At 39.1% G+C, this 19,348-nt stretch overlaps 2 protein-coding genes across 2 annotated transcripts; one reads left to right on the forward strand and one right to left on the reverse strand.

Annotated features, from left to right (window-relative positions):
* Positions 7,849-9,123, forward strand: LOC109229850 (uncharacterized mitochondrial protein AtMg00810-like). Its single transcript, XM_019395401.1, has one exon. It carries the CDS (start codon positions 7,849-7,851, stop codon positions 9,121-9,123), a length of 1,275 nt encoding a protein of 424 aa, XP_019250946.1.
* On the reverse strand, positions 9,627-11,957 carry LOC109229851 (aluminum-activated malate transporter 8-like). Its single transcript, XM_019395402.1, has 2 exons — positions 11,805-11,957; positions 9,627-10,046 (listed from the first exon to the last, which is right to left on the reverse strand). The coding sequence occupies exons 1-2, from the start codon at positions 11,955-11,957 to the stop codon at positions 9,627-9,629; spliced, it is 573 nt and encodes a 190-aa protein (XP_019250947.1).

Here is a 19,348-nt window from a genome sequence, read left to right on the forward strand (position 1 = left end):
AGAATAATGACATTGATGATCTTTGCGCAATGCTTTCGGAATGCAACCTAGTTGGAAATCCGAAAGAGTGGTGGATTGACTCTGGAGCCACTCGACATGTTTGTGCTGTCAAAGAAGTATTTGCGACTTACTCTGTTGCTGGTCCCGAAGAAGAAATTTCCATGGAAAATAATGCAACAGCCAAGATTGAAGGTTATGGGAAGATATTCCTGAAGATGACTTCCGGCAAGGTGTTAACGCTTAACAATGTTCTTCATGTTCCTACTATTAGGAAGAATTTAGTTTCTACTTCTTTACTTGTAAGGAATGGATTCAAATGTGTATTTGTTTCTGATAAAGTTGTTGTAAGCAAGAACGAAATGTATGTTGGAAAAGGCTACCTCACGGAGGGCCTTTTCAAACTCAATGTAATGGTTGTTGACAGTATGAATAAAATTTCAGCTTCTTCTTATTTATTGGAGTCAAATAATTTATGGCATATTCGTTTAGGACATGTCAATTATAAAACCTTGCGGAAGTTAATTAATTTAGAAGTATTGCCTAAATTCGAGTGATAAATCGAAATGTCAAATATGTGTTGAATCCAAGTTTGTAAAACATCCTTATAAGTCTGTTGAAAGGAATTCAAATCCTTTAGACTTAATTCGTACTGACATTTGCGATATGAAATCGACACCATCTAGAGGTGGAAAAAAGTATTTTATTACTTATATTGACGATTGCACTAAATATTGCTATGTTTATTTGCTTAATAGTAAGGATGAAGCAATTGAAGCATTTAAGCAATACAAGAATGAGGTAGAAAATCAATTGAATAAAAAGATCAAAATGATTAGAAGTGACAGAGGTGGAGAATAGGAATCTCTGTTTGCAGAAATATGTTCAGAATATGGAATTATCCATCAAACAACTGCACCTTACACACCTCATTCCAACGGAATTGCGGAAAGGAAAAATCGGACATTAAAAGAAATGATGAATTCTTTATTAATAAGTTTCGGATTACCGTAGAGTTTGTGGGGGGAAGCTATCCTTACAGCTAACCGAATACTCAACAGAGTACCCCGTAGCAAAACGCAATCTATTCCATATGAAAAATGGAAAGGAAGAAAGCCCAACTTGAAATATTTCAAAGTGTGGGGGTGTCTAGCAAAGGTACAAGTTCCTTTACCTAAAAGGGTTGAAATTGGACCAAAAATAGTAGATTGCGTTTTCATTGGATATGCTACAAATAGTAAAGCATGTCGATTTTTGGTTCATAAATCTGATAATCCCGAGATTCATGTTAATACGGTAATGGAATAAGATAATGCTGAATTCTTTGAAATCATCTATCCGTATAAAACTGAAAGTGAGTCGTCAAGTGAAAGACCTAAACGACCTCGGGAAGAACCAAAGAAAAATACTCCAAGTATAGAAGATCCAAGGCGTAGCAAAAGTCAAAGAACATCTACTTCCTTTGGACCAGATTTTGTGACATTCTTGCTTGAAAATGAGCCTCAAACTTTTAAAGCAGCTATGTCGTCTTCTGATTCAGCATTTTGGAAAGAGGCAGTCAATAGTGAGATTCAATCAATTTTGGATAACCATACATGGGAATTGGTTGATCTTCCTCAAGGAAATAAGCCTTTAGGTTCGAAATGGATCTTTAAACGGAAAATTAAAGCTGATGGTACTATTGACAAATATAAGGCAAGACTTGTTGTCAAAGGTTATAGACAAAAGGAAGGCCTTGATTACTTTGACACTTACTCGCCAGTAACTAGGATAACATCTATTAGGGTATTAGTGGCACTAGCGGCCGTGTATGGTCTTGAAATCCATCAAATGGATGTTAAAACAGCTTTCCTAAATGGAGAATTGGAGGAAGAGATTTACATGGAACAACCTTGAGGGTTTTGTGGTTCCTGGTAAAGAAAAGAAAGTGTGCAAACTTGTTAAGTCGCTTTATGGACTTAAACAAGCACCCAAACAATGGCATGCAAAATTTGACCAAACAATGTTGGCAACTGGATTTAAAATCAACGAGTGTGACAAATGTGTTTACATTAAAAATACTCCATGTCATGAAGTCATTGTTTGTTTATATGTTGATGACATGTTGATAATAAGAAAAAGTATGGCAGATATAAATGCTACAAAGCGCATGTTGGCTAGCAAATTCGACATGAAAGACTTAGGAGTTGCTGATGTGATCTTAGGAAGCAAAATTCGCAAGACTCCACAAGGTCTAGCATTATCACAGTCTCACTACATTGAAAAGGTACTTGACAAGTTCAAGTATTTGGATTTCAAAATTGTCAAGACTCCAATTGACGTGAGTTATGCACTTCAAAAGAATGAAGGTGAAAGTGACTCACAACTGGACTACGCAAGAGTATTAGGAAGTTTGATGTATATCATGAATTGTACGCGACCAGATATAGCATGTGCTATTAGCAAACTGAGTCGGTTTACAAGTAATCCCAATCAAATACATTGGATGGCAATAAAACGAGTTTTGGGGTATCTGAAACATACTCAATATTATGCTTTGCATTATAACAAATATCCTTCCGTGATCGAGGGATATAGTGATGCAAATTGGATCACCGAATCATCTGAAGTTAAATCCACGAGTGGATATATTTTCACAATTGGGGGTGGAGCAGTGTCTTGGAAATCATCCAAACAAACGTGCATCGCCCGTTCTACAATGGAATCTGAATTCATAGGATTAGATAAGGCCGATGAAGAAGCTGAATGGCTCCGGAATTTCTTGGAAGATATTCCATTTTGGCCCAAACCTTTGGCACCTATATGTATACATTGTGATAGTCAAGTGGCAATAGGTAGGGCAGGGAGCGTTATGTATAACGGGAAATCTCGTCATATTCGACGGAGACACAATACTGTTAGAAAACTACTCTCTAGTGGTGTTATCACGATTGACTACGTAAAGTCAAGATATAACGTGTCGGATCCACTTACAAAAGGCCTATCTAGAGAGGCGGTTGAAAGATCATCAAAGGGAATGGGGTTAAAGGCCTAGGACAGGTCATCATGGCGGTAACTCTACCTAGCAGATTGGAGATCCCAAGAGACTAGGTTCAAAGAGATCAAACAAAGTTATGAATGACGGTTCAACATTGTCAACTAACTCAACCCATTCTCGTGATGAAGACAATGTTCAAAAATGAGGTAAAGCATTAAGGCTTTTTGATGAGTCAATAAAGCTTAAAGCTTTTTAATGATTTGCTAAGTCTGGCAGGATATGACCAGATAGTGTGTCTTTAGGATTACACGTTTAGGAATCACCTATGTGAGTGTGAAGAGTAAGCCGCTTCAAGGAGAATGAAAGTAAAGGCCGATTCTGTAAGCACTCATGAAACCAGGCGGTGTTCATGGCTGAAACGAACACAACTGTGAGAACCATAGATGGTTAAGGATTGATTGTGTGACTTATGTTGTCTAGGTATACAATTAAGCTCGACGGTTCAAAGATATCAAATCTACCGATTGACCGAGTATATCCGATATAAGTTTACTACGGAAAGTTCAAAGGGAAACCTACTTATCCAGATGCAATCAATTCTTGCTTGTAAGACACACACACGTCTGTGCATTCCTTTGAGTTTATAGCCATTCCCCATTCATGTGGGGGATTGTTGGATTTGTTATTAATAAATAATAACAAATGAGGTGTGAATGGAAAATGGTGGGAAAAGAAATGGAGGGAAGTGAAATTTTGAATAAGTTCATTTCACTTATGCACTTTGTCCCTCATTGGTAGAAGGAAAGAAAATCTTTGTGTATATAAAGAGAAGCTCATCTTTTAGCTCTTAAAGAGCTAAGAAGAAGGGAAGCCTCGCGCCGTCGTCGTCGTCGCTCACTCGGCTCGGCTTCGGCTTCGACATCAGCTTCGGCATCGGCTTCGGCTTCGGCTTCAGATTTGGATTTGGATTTGGATTTGGATTTTTCAAAGATCGATTGATTGATTAATCTTTTTGGACAAAATTCTTTTTAAATTTTTAATTAATTAATTAAATCAATTAAATAAAATTCAATCCGGAATAACCCATGACCCGCGACCCGGTCCGGCCCGTTTTTCTTTCCCGGATTATTTTAAATCCGTTTTAAATTTTCCCGCAATATTTTCAACAACCATGGTTGTTCTGAGACAGTGTCACACCTGTTCCAACAGCTATGGATGTTCTGAAAGGTTACAAACCTTTTCAGAAACAGCTCCGAAATTGGCTATAAATACACCTTCAAATCCCAGAATATTTACTTACGAAATTTCTGAATCTTCTTCTTCTTCTGCACAAAATATTCCAGTGTGTTTTACAACCATCGAGTGGTTCGCCGATCACCAGAGTTTTAGGTACCAATACACTGGTGAGTTAAATCATTCTATCCCGAGAGTATATATTCCAGAACCTCGGGTATTTGAGGGTAATAATTTCCTTAAGGACACACTGTGTATTCAGTGTGCTTGATTTGTTCCTACAACGTTTTCAGAATTTATTTTGAAGAAGTTTACTATTTTTGGAATTTAATTTCTATTAACTTTCTGTTTTTGTTTTCAGAAAGATTATTATTTAATTTAGTTTCAGCAATATAGATATATAACATTTGCAAGATATGCAAATTGGCAAATTGGTTGAAGTTGTCGAATACCAATCAATTTTGATTGGTTAAACTATCAACTCTTCGTGCTATAAATTGAGGCCCTCGTTCCTCATTTCAGACACACCAAAATCAGAGAGCGAATAGAGCATAGAGAGAATAATCCACAGATTGTAGTCTGTGAAATAAATAGTGAGTGGGAGTAATATTGTAGTGAGGTGTTTAAAATAAAGAGTGTTATTTCTTTCAATGTTGTAGTAGTCTATTGACACTACTAAGTTATAATATTATAGTGGTAATATTGCTCTGCTCGAGTATTGTATTTTACCCCGTTAAAATATTTAGTGTCGTTGTTACTCTCTTGTGTTGTTGTTATTTATCGTGGATATTATTCCTGGGCGGGATATTTATTTTTTATCCCAACAACGTGGTATCAAAGCCATGGCCAGTAATGGTCCGCTGTCTTTTCAGTATCCCCGTCTCACAAAAGATAATTATGAGAAATGGTGTCTACGTATGAAAGCCATTCTTGGCTCCCAGGATGTGTGGGAAATCGTAGATAGAGGGAATGCAAAACCCGATAATGAGGAAGCTCTGACTCAAAATGAAAAAGATGTCTTGTCAAAGACAAGGAAGAAGGATCAACAAGCCCTCACGCTCATCCACCAATGTTTGGATGATGCCATGTTTGAGAAGGTGGGAGATGCTACCACCTCAAAGGAATCTTGGGAGATTTTACAAAATTCTCTTCAAGGAGTTGACAAGGTGAGGAAGGTTAAACTTCAAACTCTAAGGGTTGATTTTGAAGTTTTAAAAATGAAAGAATCCGAATGCATTTCGGATTATTTTTCAAAAGTGAAGGCTGTTGTGAATCAATTAAGAAGATACGGGGAGGACGTAGAAGATGTCCGTGTGGTAGAAAAGATCCTTTGCACTTTAACACCTAAATTTGATTTTGTGGTGTGTGCTATTGAGGAGTCTAAAGATTTAGATACAATGATGGTGGAGCAATTGGAGGGTTCTTTACAGGCCCATGAAGAAAAGATCAAGAGGAGACAAGAAGTGCCACTGGAGCAACTTCTTAAAACTCAGGCATCCTTTAAGGATTATGGAGGTAAAAAAAGCTATCGAGGGAATGGCCGGGGAAGAGGCCGTGGCGATCATGGACGAGGAAGAAGTAATGGTAACAACTTCAACAATGAAGTTAAAATCCACCAAGCATTCAGAGGTCGTGCTCGTGGACAAAGAGGAGGAAGAGGACATGGCTACTACCAAGAAAATAATGGGCAAAGGTATGACAAATCAAAAATTGAGTATTATAATTGTCATAAATTTGGCCATTACTCTTGGGAATGTCGTAGCAATGTTGAAGAAAAAGCTAACCTTCTTGCCGACAAGAAAGAAGAAGATGAGTCAACGTTATTACTAGCACTCAAGGAAGAAGACATGGATGATTGCAACTCGTGCTATTTGGACAATAGAGCAAGCATTCATATGTGTAGATGCAAAGAAAAGTTTGTGGAGATCAATAAAACGGTGAGAGGTAATGTGTCCTTTGGAGATACCTCAAAGATTCAAATCGAAGGGATAGGTACGATTCTGATCTCCTGTAAAGATGGTAGTCACAAGCTAATTCAAGATATTTATTATGTGCCAAAATTAAAAAGTAATATTTTGAGTTTGGGCCAACTTCTTGAAAAGGAATATGACATCCACATGAAAAATATGCATCTTTGGCTTAGAGATTCAAGTGGAATTCTAATTGCTAAAGTGCATATGGCAAATAATAGATTATTTTTTCTGAATCTTAAAACAATTGATGCAAAGTGTTTGAAGGCTAATGTGCAAGATGAATCATGGTGTTGGCACATGCGATTTGGGCACTTGAATTTTGAAGTGCTAAAATCAATGGGAGAAAAGAACACGGTACATGGGATACCATCAATCAACCATCCCAATCAATTGTGTGAAGCTTGTCTTCTTGGAAAACATGCAAGGAGGAGTTTTCCAAAGGAGGCCATGTCAAGATCAACCAAGCCGCTCCAGCTTGTTCACACTGATGTGTGTGGACCAATCAATCCACCTTCTTTTGGTAAAAGTAGATATTTTCTGCTTTTCATTGATGACTTTAGTAGAAAGACTTGGGTTTATTTCTTGAACCAAAAATCTGAAGCTTTTGCTGCTTTTAAAAATTTCAAAGTACTTGTGGAGAAAGAAAGTGGCTATGAAATTAAAGCTCTAAGGTCCGATAGAGGAGGCGAATTCACTTCAAATGAATTTAATGACTTTTGTCAGTCTCATGGAATTCGTCACCCTCTAATGGTACCTTATTCACCCCAACAAAATGGATTTGTAGAGAGAAAGAATCGAACGATTCTTAATATGGCTCGATGTATGTTGAAAGCTAAAAGTATGCCCAAGGAATTTTGGGCCGAAGCTGTTTCTTGTGCAGTTTATTTGAACAACAGGTCTCCAACAAGAAATGTTAGAGATCAAACGCCTCAAGAAGCATGGAGTGGAAGAAAGCCAAGTGTCAAACACTTGAGAATCTTTGGGAACATATCATATGCTCACGTGCCACAGCAAGGGAGAGCGAAGCTTGACGATCGAAGTGTTAAGCATGTGTTTGTTGGCTATGATACGAGTTCAAAAGGCTACAAGTTATACAACCCAAGCAGCGACAAGGTGGTGGTAAGTCGCGATGTTGAATTTGATGAAGAATTGGCATGGGATTGGGAAGCTCAGGAAGAAACTTCATATGATTTTCTTCCATATTATAGTGATGAAGAAGAACCAGAGACCGTGGAACCTGTGCAGGATACAACTCCACCTCCTTCTCCAACCAATGTTGCATCTACCTCTTCTCAAGAAAGTTCAAATGAACAGCCACAAAGGACAAGGAGTATTCAAGAGCTCTATGAGGACACAGAAGAAGTTACTAATTTTGATTTTTTATGTTGTCTTTTTGCTGACAGTGAACCAATGAACTTTGATGAAGCTGTTAGAAACAAAAAGTGAAGACAAGCCATGGAAGAGGAGATTGAGTCAATAGAGAAGAACAACACTTGGGAGTTAACAACTCTTCCCAAGGGTCATCGAGCAATTGGAGTGAAATGAGTATACAAAATAAAGAAGAATGTTGATGGAGATGTGGAGAAATACAAGGCACGACTTGTGGCTAAAGGCTATAAGCAAAGGAAAGGCATTGACTATGAATAAGTCTATGCACCTGTTGCCCGCATGGAGACGATTCGTTTGCTGATCTCTTTGGCGGTACAAATGAAGTGGAAGATCTATCAACTAGATGTCAAGTCAGCCTTCTTAAATGGCTATCTTGAAGAAGAAGTCTATGTTGAACAACCATTGGGCTTCGTGGTCAAAAACCATGAAGATAAATTGTTGCGGTTGAAAAAAGCTTTATATGTATTAAAGCAAGCCCCACGAGTATGGAATAGTTGCATCGACAAGTATTTTCAAGACAATGGGTTTACTCGTTGTCTCCATGAGTATGCTCTTTACCTTAAAGTTCATACTAATGGAGATATCTTACTTGTTTGTCTTTATGTTTATGACCTTATTTTCACGGGTAATAACTCAAGTTTGTTTGAAGCTTTTAAGAAAGATATGTCCCGTAAGTTTGAGATGACAGACGTATGGCTCATGTCATACTACCTGGGCCTAGAAGTGAAGCAGATGGAGGATGGAATTTTTATCTCTCAAGAAAGCTATACAAAAGAGATATTGAAGAAGTTCAACATGCTCGAATGCAACCTCGTGAACACACCGATGGAGAGTGGGACAAAATTGTCCAAGTTTGATGAAGGAGAAAAGGTGGATCCCACATTTCTCAAATTTCTTGTGGGAAGTTTGAGGTACTTGACTTGTACCAGGCCAGATATACTCTTTGCAGTTGGAGTAGTAAGCCGCTTCATGGAAGCTCCTACCTCCACTCATTTGAAATTCACTAGAAGAATTCTTCGTTACCTTAAAGGTACTATTGACTTTGGGTTATTTTATTCTTCTTCTAGTGGTTTCAACCTTATGGGATTTTGTGATAGTGATTATGCGGGAGATATTGATGATAGAAAAAGTACACCTGGTTTTGTGTTTTTCTTGGGTGATTCTGTTATTTCTTGGAGTTCAAAGAAACAGTCCGTAGTTACTCTCTCGACTTGTGAAGCTGAATATGTAGCAGCAACATCTTGTATGTGTCATGCTATTTGGCTGAGAAGATTATTGAAGGAGCTCAATTTATCACAAATTGAAGCTACAGAGATTTGTATTGACAACAAATCCGCACAGGCACTCGCAAAGAATCCGGTGTATCATGCTCGAAGCAAGCATATAGATACAAGGTATCATTTCATCAGAGAATGCATTGCCAAGAAGGAAATCGAGCTCAAATATGTGAAGTCTCATGATCAAGATGCAGGTATCTTTACAAAGCCTCTCAAGCTTGAAGATTTCCAGAGATTGAGGTTGAATCTTGGAATGAAAAAGAAAAATCAAAATTAAGGGAGAGATTTGTGGGACCTAACCAAATAAATAAAAGAAAATAAAAGAAAAAAAATGTTGATTGGATGGATTTGTGGCTGGGCGGTGGACCCAATTTACAAGATATGCAAATTGGCAAATTGGTTGAAGTTGTGAGATACCGATCAATTTTGATTGGTTAAACTATCAACTCTTCGTGCTATAAATTGAGGCCCTTGTTCCTCATTTCAGAGACACCAAAATCAGAGAGCGAATAGATCATACAGAGAGTAATCCACAGATTGTAGTCTGTGAGATAAATAGTGAGTGAGAGTAATATTGTAGTGAGGTGTTTAAAATAAAGAGTGTTATTTCTTTCGAAGTTGTAGTAGTCTCTTGACACTACTAAGTTGTAATATTATAGTGGTAATATTGCTCTGCTCGGATATTGTATTTTACCCCGTTAAAATATTTGGTGTCGTTGTTACTCTCTTGTGTTGTTGTTATTTATCGTGGATATTATTTCTGGGCGAAATATTTATTTTTTATCCCAACAGCCAAGGCGGTGGTTTCTCCAATGCCTTGGCCGAAGAAGAATCGTCCTTCTTCTTCTTTTCCTTCTTTTCCTCTTCGTTGAAACGTGCTACAATTGAAAGCTCTTCAACAGCCTCCGAGATTTTGTCGATGCATTTGGTGGCGTCAATGAGTATCGACACCACTGACATAGCTCCGATGACATCAATGGTGTCTGCTTCTTCGAACAAGAAGAAGGTTTTAAACGTAAAAAGTGCCTCTTTGAGATCAGCAATGGCAGTTCTTGCGTTATACGAGTGAGATTCCGTTGTAATGGTAGAAAGTTTCGTCACAATTTTGATGGAGAATGCAAGCTCTTTTAAGATTTTACTAGATTCAGCTATCATTCTTTTGCATGCTTTTTCTGTTCTTCTATTGAACTCAGTTGGTGCCTGGAAAATCAAGCACGTGTGATAATTAGAAATTTTATATAGCTCCAAAATAGCTTCTAGGTTAACAAATGCTATAAAATCACCTAAATATTTTGATGGGAAATAAAAAGGAAGAATTGATAATTGAGTAAGTTTTACGAGATCAGATGACACAACATATTAGTAGTGTGTAACTACAAAATGATAAATTTTACAAATGCTCATATAACTATTATTTTTTTTCATCAAAGTTATATAATTATGTTTTCTCACATAAAAATTATAAAAGTTTCACTAACTCACACAAAAATCATAGTGAGCGGAAAACACAACTTTCCGACAGTATTCTTATTTCATGTTTTTTTATTTTTTATTTTCTATCTAATAAATAATAACCGAGTTAAAATACGAACGACCCAACCTGACCCTACCCCGCTCGACCCAATACCCATATATATATAAATTAAAATAATATTAAATGTAAATTCTCCAAACACGATATACTTCTATCTTTTATTTTTCTTTTCAAGATTTTTATTCAAATTAATAGTATTATTATTTCAAGAGCTCTTTAATGATCCATTTTTTTTTCATAATCTCATGCATTCTAAACTAATATTTTGGATTGGGGGGGGGGGGGGGTCTTCGACTTTTAGTATTATTTTAATTATATATATATGTGAGTATTAATTAAGTGGGTTAAGTCATTCTTATTTTAAGAAAAAAATACCAAATTGACTGGTGGATCGAAACTAATTGCATTCTCTAGCTAAAAATTATATATATATATATACACACACACACAAAAAGTATACTTCCACTTTACACTTAATGTGAACACAAATCATGATCCCACAAAACCTTAAGCTTTTAGGATCACATGTTTCAAAAGTCTTCTTTTTTTTCAAGTCAAACAATATCATCTAAATTAAAACAGATGGAGTATATCTTATCAGCTGTTATTTTTGGGGGGCATCTAAAAATATATTTTTCTCCTATTTTAATTTGGTTATTGTTTATTAAACTTAAAATTAAAAATAAAAAGTATGAAATAAGAAAAAAATATCGGAAAGTTGTGCTTTCCGGTCACTATAATTATTCTGTGAGTTAGTGAAAGTTTTATGATTTTTGTGTGAGAAAACTAGTTACATGGCTTTGATTAAAAAAAATCATAGTTATATGACCATTTGTGAAATTTACCCTTTATATATTAACAACAACAATAATGCTTCAATATCAAACAAGCGAGAAACGACTACATGAATTCTCACTTCACCATTTAAGCTCAAATTGTGTCTTCAGCACACCTCAGTTCAATTTTATATGGATGATACTTGGCTGAATTACAGAGATTTTTTTTTTAAAATTTGATATTCGTGATGTTTGAAGAGAATGATTGAAAATTATACTACGAATTGATGTCAAGCATTTTGTGACTCCCAAGTCCCAAATACTGCCGTACTAGTTCAGACAATATTAGAGGTTTTTTTTTATTATTATTAAAAAGTCTAAACTTTAAATGTTTATTTTAATTCATTTCTGATTAAATTTCATGCAGAAAAATGTCTTCAAAATTATTATCATTGAGGTATGCAGTTTACAGTCTTACAAGCACTTTTCGTGTTTTTCTTTTAAGGACAGAACCGCTTTTATGTCATTATCCAAGCTTCCATTTTATGCATATATACCATACCAAATTGAATATATTTTTTATTAAATTCTACGTAATTGTTTTAACTGTAATTTATGATCGTGCAAGTATACTTGCAATATATATACCTGAGACTTGGATTTTAAGTTACCACTAAGAGATTGAAGATGGCCAGCACATTCTCTAGCAATTCCGCCAATCTTCAAGTATTGTTTCCATGGATGATTAAACCTGAATGATCCGTGTGCAGGCTCCCACCATGCAATGTTTGCCTGAGACATTTTTCTTGTTTGTATTATTTTTTATTTGCTACACTGATAAAGAAGGGAGAGAAAAAAAGGCAAGAAAATGTGTTTCTCTTGCTTACTGTATGGCTCCTGAATGTTTCTCTTATCAAGACAATATGATAAATCGATGAACTAAGACATTTCAAAGTTGAATATGCTATATAAATCCTCACTATCATAAATTTTTTTGTTTAGGCATATTTAAATACTCAATACTTATGTACTGTTATTTAACACTAGGTGTTCTCTAATATACTCTTGTGGTTATAATTTTTAATATACTTGTAGGAGTCTTCTGGTAAGAACTAGTCTTCTAGATGGTATCACCAATTACAATTTGTTAACTTCCATTATTTTCTTTCTTTTGTTAGATTTGCTCGGACTCCTAGATATTACCTTATGAGATTACTTTTTGCCATGTAATTTTAGGTCTATCTCTTTATCTTTTAACTCTTTCAATCATCATAATTTTAGGTCTAAAAATCGGTACATCTGAAGGCCTACGTATCACGTGGCCAAAGCATCTCAAGCAACATTAGTCTCTTATGTTCTATTGCATTTTTATGGAAATTTGTATGACCCTATATTCATCTTAACATTCGCATCAATGCGACACTCATCTTGTGGATATCTAAAACCCAACACGCACTAATCACCATAGATAATATGACAATAACTTCTTTAATTTTCTTTTACCTTCTATATTCCTTTTTATTTTTATTCTCTCTTGAAAGTAATTATTGTTTTGATACTTTTCAGAGTGGTGAAAAACTAAAGAGTTTCTCACCGCAACAACTGACTTAATATTCCGCCAGTAAAGAAGGAAAATTCAAACTTGTGAGAATAACTGCTCTTTTTAGTCGTTCTAAAGAAATTCCACAACTAAAATACAAATTAAGAGCATTGAATGGAAGTTGAATTATGCAATAGTCTAGCTATATATCTAGTGTACTAGTGAATGAACACGAAGGGAGATTTGTGATCTCTTATACGCACCAAAGATTCCTCACTGGCCTTAGAACCAAGAACACTTTTAAAGGCTTCAAAAAAAACCCTTTTTATTGTCCTTGTAGCCCTCGCCACTTGCTTCAGCCTCTGAAACGTCAAAATACTCACTTCCAAATCCTTCAACAAAAAAAAACAGTTCTTTTTTTTTTTCAATTTGTTGCTCCACATAAATTCTTAATAATGGAGTCACAAAGGTTAAACCGTACTTCCTCCATTTCAATTTAAAATTTGCGATCTTAAACATATCATAAAGCCTTGTCCTTCAGGGCCTACGAGAAATGTAATAAATTGATTCTAAATTTCTAATTCTACCATTCTTTTTTACGTGAACTAAAAAGAATATACTGTCACATAAACCGAACGGAGGGAGCAAAAGAAATCAAGATATCCAACGGACCTTCTAAGAAGCTCGCTAGCTTTTCAAGGTTGGTAATAGCAAGGTTATGAAGATCTTCCCCAGTCCAGACTGGACAAATAAGCAAGGAGATGATCATGACGGTTGCAACACTGACCATAATGGTGGATATCCGCTGCTTATCCAAATCCAAGTACTTGTCACCGGAGACTGACACCAAACTGAAGGTTGCGACAAAGAGCATGCATCCATAGTCATACCTCATTTGCATATGTGGGTAAAACCTTGTAAATGTACCTAGAGCACCTGCCTGAAGCAAAGGAGTCTTTGATATACCCTAACCCAGGGGCGGATCCACCCTTACGATACCGGATTCATTTGAATCTATTTGCTTTTCATGCGGAGTATAAATTTACGGATAAAATCCACTAATATTGTACTAATGAACAAAGATATGAACACATAACTCATAAATTATAATAAATTTATGCTAATAACCTTAAAGGATGAACCCGTAAAGTTTAAATACCGAATCGGCCAATGTACCTCTACTGTTGTTCGGTGAAACAATTATGATTTGATTATGAAAAAGGACTTCTAGCTGGCTATATATCATCACGTAAAATTTTTAAAACTGGGAAAACATTGAACAATTTTTTTATTTTGTACATTTTGTTTAGAGAAAGAGTGTATTGAGCTTCCATTTCATACCTAGAATGAAGACCAAAAACCCAAGAACTATAGGTTCCCCTTCTTTTCCACAAAGCTCAGCTAAATATTTAGCTCCAATACCTAATGTGCCACCTAGGGCCGTAGCAAAAGTTATGTTTATGCACTTAGACATAGTTGCACCTGAAAAAATAAAAGTCTTTAATATGAAAAGTGTAAAAACGAATAAACAAGATCATCAAATCCGAAGAAATATGAGAATGCACTGAGATCACAAAAATTACCAGCACTGTACTCAAAAGCAACCATCACAGTCAGGCAAGCCATTATTGTTGATTGTTCAAAGCTATGATAGAGCGGCCAGGAATAGTAGAATAACAATACTAAAGTGAGAGCTAGTCCCACCTTAGCTGCATGCCAAATTTTCCTTGGATCATCTTTCTGTATTGGGTGATATCCTTTTTGCTTGAGCCCGACCGGGTTGGGTCCGGTCCGGGGCAAGTCGGGGCCATCGAACCCGACCTGGATGCAAGGTAGAACGACGGCCACGTCAACAACCGAGGTCGAGTCATTTCGAGACCGTTGCAGAGCTCGATATGAGTCACCGCCGGGTGGAGAAACACACAAGGTCGGAAGCCGGACTCGTAATGGATAACCAAGCGTCGCCGGATATCTCGCCCAAACGTGATTTTCTCAACCACTTCAGGCCATTAAGGCGTAATTACAGGGATCCACGATGTAATTAATTTACCTACCTTATTTTTACCCTTAATCAGAATGTATAAAAGGGGAGAAGACCCCATAAAGAGGGGATCGAAAACCGTTACACTACAGTACCATCTCTCTCAATTCTTGTACGCTATCAAGCACAATTGTTCTAAGCAATATTATATTCTGCGATTATTTACTTTAACAGCAATTGTTGAGTCTTTATCTTTTATTTTCCTCAATCCAAACCTTTTGTATCTTTTAGTTCACGGATCCTTAAAACCCCATATAAATTCAATTGTTATCCGGATTCCAGGGTAAACAGTTTGGCGCCCACCGTGGGGTTAAGGATATTAGTGAGCTCTTTGATACTCTTTCTTGACGCATCACAGTACACTGGTTCTTTGCAAAAGAGTCCATCTTACATTCAAATTACCAACTCATAGAATGGCACAATCAATCAACAACGAACTTGAACAGCAGACAGGAAACAATGGAATGCCCGGGCTCGAAAACCCGATAGATGCCGATTCCCGGATGGCGCTCAACACTGATCAGGCCTCCGGATCATCACATAGCGTCCGGGGAGAGGACGATTCGAGGGCCCAGGCAGTCGGCGAAGAGACTATCAACCTTAAAATGATTTTTGACATGCTGCAAGCCCAGCAATCGGCTATAGCTCAGCTCCAGAGCCGGGTCCAGGAGCCTGTCAGGTCCGAGGAGGCTCCCCGTGCAGCTGCAATCATCAATCCGACCCCAGTACAGCCGGAACGGGGTGGGCCGGATGCTGATTCTGCGGTTCTTAGGAGGCTAGAAGAATTGACCGAACGAATCGAAAAGGGGGAGGAAAAGATCGAGGCCAACGATAAAAAAGTAGAAACATACAACTCCAGGGTCGACCAAATACCAGGTGCACCTCCGGTCCTGAAAGGCCTTGACGCTAAAAAGTTTGTACAAAAACCGTTCCCATCCAGTGCCGCCCCAAAACCTATCCCTAAGAAATTTAGAATGCCCGATATCCCGAAGTATAATGGGACCTCGGACCCAAACGAGCATGTGACAGCATACACATGCGCGATTAAGGGAAACGATCTCGAAGATGATGAAATCGAGTCAGTTTTGTTGAAAAAGTTTGGAGAAACCTTGTCCAAGGGGGCAATGACGTGGTATCATAACTTACCGCCAAATTCCATCGATTCGTTCGCCATGTTAGCCGATGCCTTCGTGAAAGCTCACGCCGGGGCGATCAGGGTAGAAACAAGGAAATCCGACCTATTCAAGGTCCGACAGCGCATAAACGAGACACTCCGGGAATTTGTGTCTCGATTTCAAATGGAAAGGGTGGATCTTCCCCCAGTCACGGATGACTGGGCAGTACAAGCCTTCACTCAAGGATTGAACGCCAATAGCTCAGCCGCATCCAGGCAATTAAAGCAAAGTCTGATCGAGTTTCCAGCAGTTACGTGGGCAGACATCCATAACCGGTACCAATCGAAGATAAGGGTAGAGGACGACCACAGTGGAGCGAGTTCGGATTCGCCGTCCACACATAGGAATTTCGATCGACCTCGTAGGGAAAACTACAAAGATTCAAGACCGAACAAGGAAAGATATCGGCCGTATCAGGATGATAGGAGGCCTAAATTTATGAGGAACGATCGCGGCTATGAGAGGAACAGAAGACCGTTACCGAAGGCCAACCTCGTGAAAGCCGTCGATAGACAGGAAGCACCCCGATTAGCTGAATATAATTTCAGTGTCGATTCGGCTAGCCTGGTGTCGGCAATCGGACGTATGAAAGAAGCCCGATGGCCCAAACCCGTACAGTCCGATCCATCGAGGAGGGATCCCAAGTTAATATGTAAGTACCACAACACACATGGCCACAGAACCGAAGATTGCAGGCAACTGCGGGAGGAAGTCGCCCGGTTGCTCGATGAAGGTTACCTTCGAGAATTTCTCAGTGATCGGGCCAAAAATCATTACGAAAATCGAGATCGACCAGCCGATAGGAAGGAACCCCGGCACACCATAAACATGATAATTGGAGGGGAAGACGCACCTCAAGTACCAATACTGAAACGTACCAAGATATCGATCACAAGGGAGAAGCGGATCAGGGATTATGCACCAGAGGGAACACTGTGTTTTAGCAACGAGGAAATCGATGGACCAGCACAACCCCATAACGACGCTTTGGTAATATCCATGATGGTCCGAGACACTAAAGTCAAGCGTGTCTTGGTCGATCCCGGAAGCTCGGCTAACATAATTCGGTCATGGGTCGTCGAACAGTTGGGACTGACAGGGCAGATAATTTCTGAGGTGAGAGTATTGAATGGATTTAATATGGCTACGGAGACAACACGAGGGGAAATAACTCTGATGATCGACGTGGGCGGAGTTACAAAAGCGACCAAGTTCTGTGTTATCAAGGGCGATATGAGGTACAACGCCCTGCTCGGAAGACCTTGGATACATGACATCGGGGCCGTACCGTCCACGCTGCACCAAATGCTGAAATTCCCATCTGCCGAGGGGGTCATCACTGTGTACGGGGAGCAATGCGCCGCAAGAGAGATGTTCGCAGTAGATGAGGTGTCCAAGGCAAAATAGCAGTCAAAGTGTATGCCTCCGGTAAAAGAGGCTGAACCAGAATCTACCTTCGGGGAAGACCTCTTTCTTCCCCGGTCTTTCGTGACTCCGGATGAGTCCGATGCCACCAAATCAACAGTCGAAGAGCTGGAACAGATCCCTATTCGTTCGAGTGCGCCAGACCGAAAGGTATACCTGGGCTCGGGTTTAACTACCGAGCTCAGGAAAAATTTGCTTTCTTTTCTTACTGCTAACGAGGATGTGTTTGCTTGGTCCCATTTGGATATGACAGGCATACCCCCTGAGGTCACGACTCACAAGTTGAGCACAGACCCAAAATTCCGGCCAGTCAAACAAAAGAGAAGGCCCCAATCCGAGGTCAAACAGGCTTTCATCCACGAGGAGGTAACTAAGCTATTAAACATAGGGTCCATCCGGGAAGTTAAATACCCAGAATGGTTAGCCAACGTAGTTGTAGTACCCAAAAAGGGTAATAAATTAAGAATGTGTATAGATTATAAAGATCTAAATAAAGCTTGCCCCAAGGATTCCTTCCCTTTGCCTAACATCGATCGAATGATCGATGCCACGGCCGGCCACGAGACGCTAAGTTTTCTCGACGCCTATTCCGGATATAATCAGATCCGGATGGATAAGGACGATCAGGAAAAAACGTCCTTCATCACTAAGTATGGCACTTACTGCTATAACGTGATGCCCTTCGGGTTAAAGAACGCCGGGGCCACCTACCAACGCCTAGTTAACAAGATGTTCGAGAATCAATTAGGCAAAACCATGGAAGTTTATATTGATGATATGTTAGTTAAATCCCTGCGCGCAGAGGAACATCTTAGCCATTTGCAGGAAACTTTTGCTATATTAAAGCAATATAACATGAAGCTGAACCCGGAGAAATGCGCGTTCGGGGTCGGATCCGGAAAGTTCCTGGGATTTATGGTGTCCAATAGGGGAATCGAGATCAATCCGGATAAGATTAAGGCAATCGAGGACATAAAGATTGTCGATAACGTAAAGGCCGTCCAACGGCTCACCGGGCGCATAGCTGCTCTAGGCCGGTTCATATCCCGATCCTCGGATAGGAGCCATCAATTTTTCAATCTTCTAAAGAAGAAGAATGATTTCACGTGGGGACCAGAATGCCAGCACGCCCTAGAGGAACTCAAAAGGTACCTTTCTAATCCACCTTTGTNAATTCGGTCGTGGGCGTTTGAACAGTTGGGACTGACAGGGCAGATAATTTCTGAGGTAAGAGATTGACTGGATTTAATATGGCTACGGAGACAACACGAGGGGGAAATAACTCTGATGATCGACGTGGGCGGAGTTACAAAAGCGACCAAGTTCTGTGTTATCAAGGGCGATATGAGGTACAACGCCCTGCTCGGAAGACCTTGGATACACGACATCGGGGCCGTACCGTCCACGCTGCACCAAATGCTGAAATTCCCATCTGCCGAGGGGGTCATCACTGTGTACGGGGAGCAATGCGCCGCAAGAGAGATGTTCGAAGTAGATGAGGTATCCAAGGCAAAATAGCAGTCAAAGTGTAAGCCTCCGATAAAAGAGGCTGAACCAGAATCTACCTTCGGAGAAGACTTCTTCCTTCCCCGATCTTTCGTGACTCCGGATGAGTCCGATGCCACCAAATCAACGGTCGAAGAGCTGGAACAGATCCCTATTCGTTCGAGTGCGCCAGACCGAAAGGTATACCTGGGCTCGGGTTTAACTACCGAGCTCAGGAAAAATTTGCTTTCTTTTCTTGCTGCTAATGAAGATGTATTTGCTTGGTCCCATTTGGATATGACAGGCATACCCCCGGAGGTCACGACTCACAAGTTGAGCACAGACCCAAAATTCCGGCCAGTCAAACAAAAGAGAAGGCCCCAATCCGAGGTCAAGCAGGCTTTCATCCACGAGGAGGTAACTAAGCTATTAAACATAGGGTCCATCCGGGAAGTTAAATACCCCGAGTGGTTAGCTAACGTAGTTGTAGTACCCAAAAAGGGTAATAAATTAAGAATGTGTATAG

Source organism: Nicotiana attenuata, chromosome 7 (assembly GCF_001879085.1).
Source record: "Nicotiana attenuata strain UT chromosome 7, NIATTr2, whole genome shotgun sequence".
NCBI classification, from domain to species: domain Eukaryota; kingdom Viridiplantae; phylum Streptophyta; class Magnoliopsida; order Solanales; family Solanaceae; genus Nicotiana; species Nicotiana attenuata.

Excerpts from the sequence above, each read along its gene's own strand:
- LOC109229851 (XM_019395402.1), bottom strand. The coding sequence starts at position 11,957 with ATGTCTCAGGCAAACATTGCATGGTGGGAGCCTGCACACGGATCATTC. Across the intron at positions 10,047-11,804 it reads ACTTAAAATCCAAGTCTCAG|GCACCAACTGAGTTCAATAG; the intron begins GTATATATATTG and ends TTGATTTTCCAG.
- LOC109229850 (XM_019395401.1), top strand. The coding sequence starts at position 7,849 with ATGGAGACGATTCGTTTGCTGATCTCTTTGGCGGTACAAATGAAGTGG.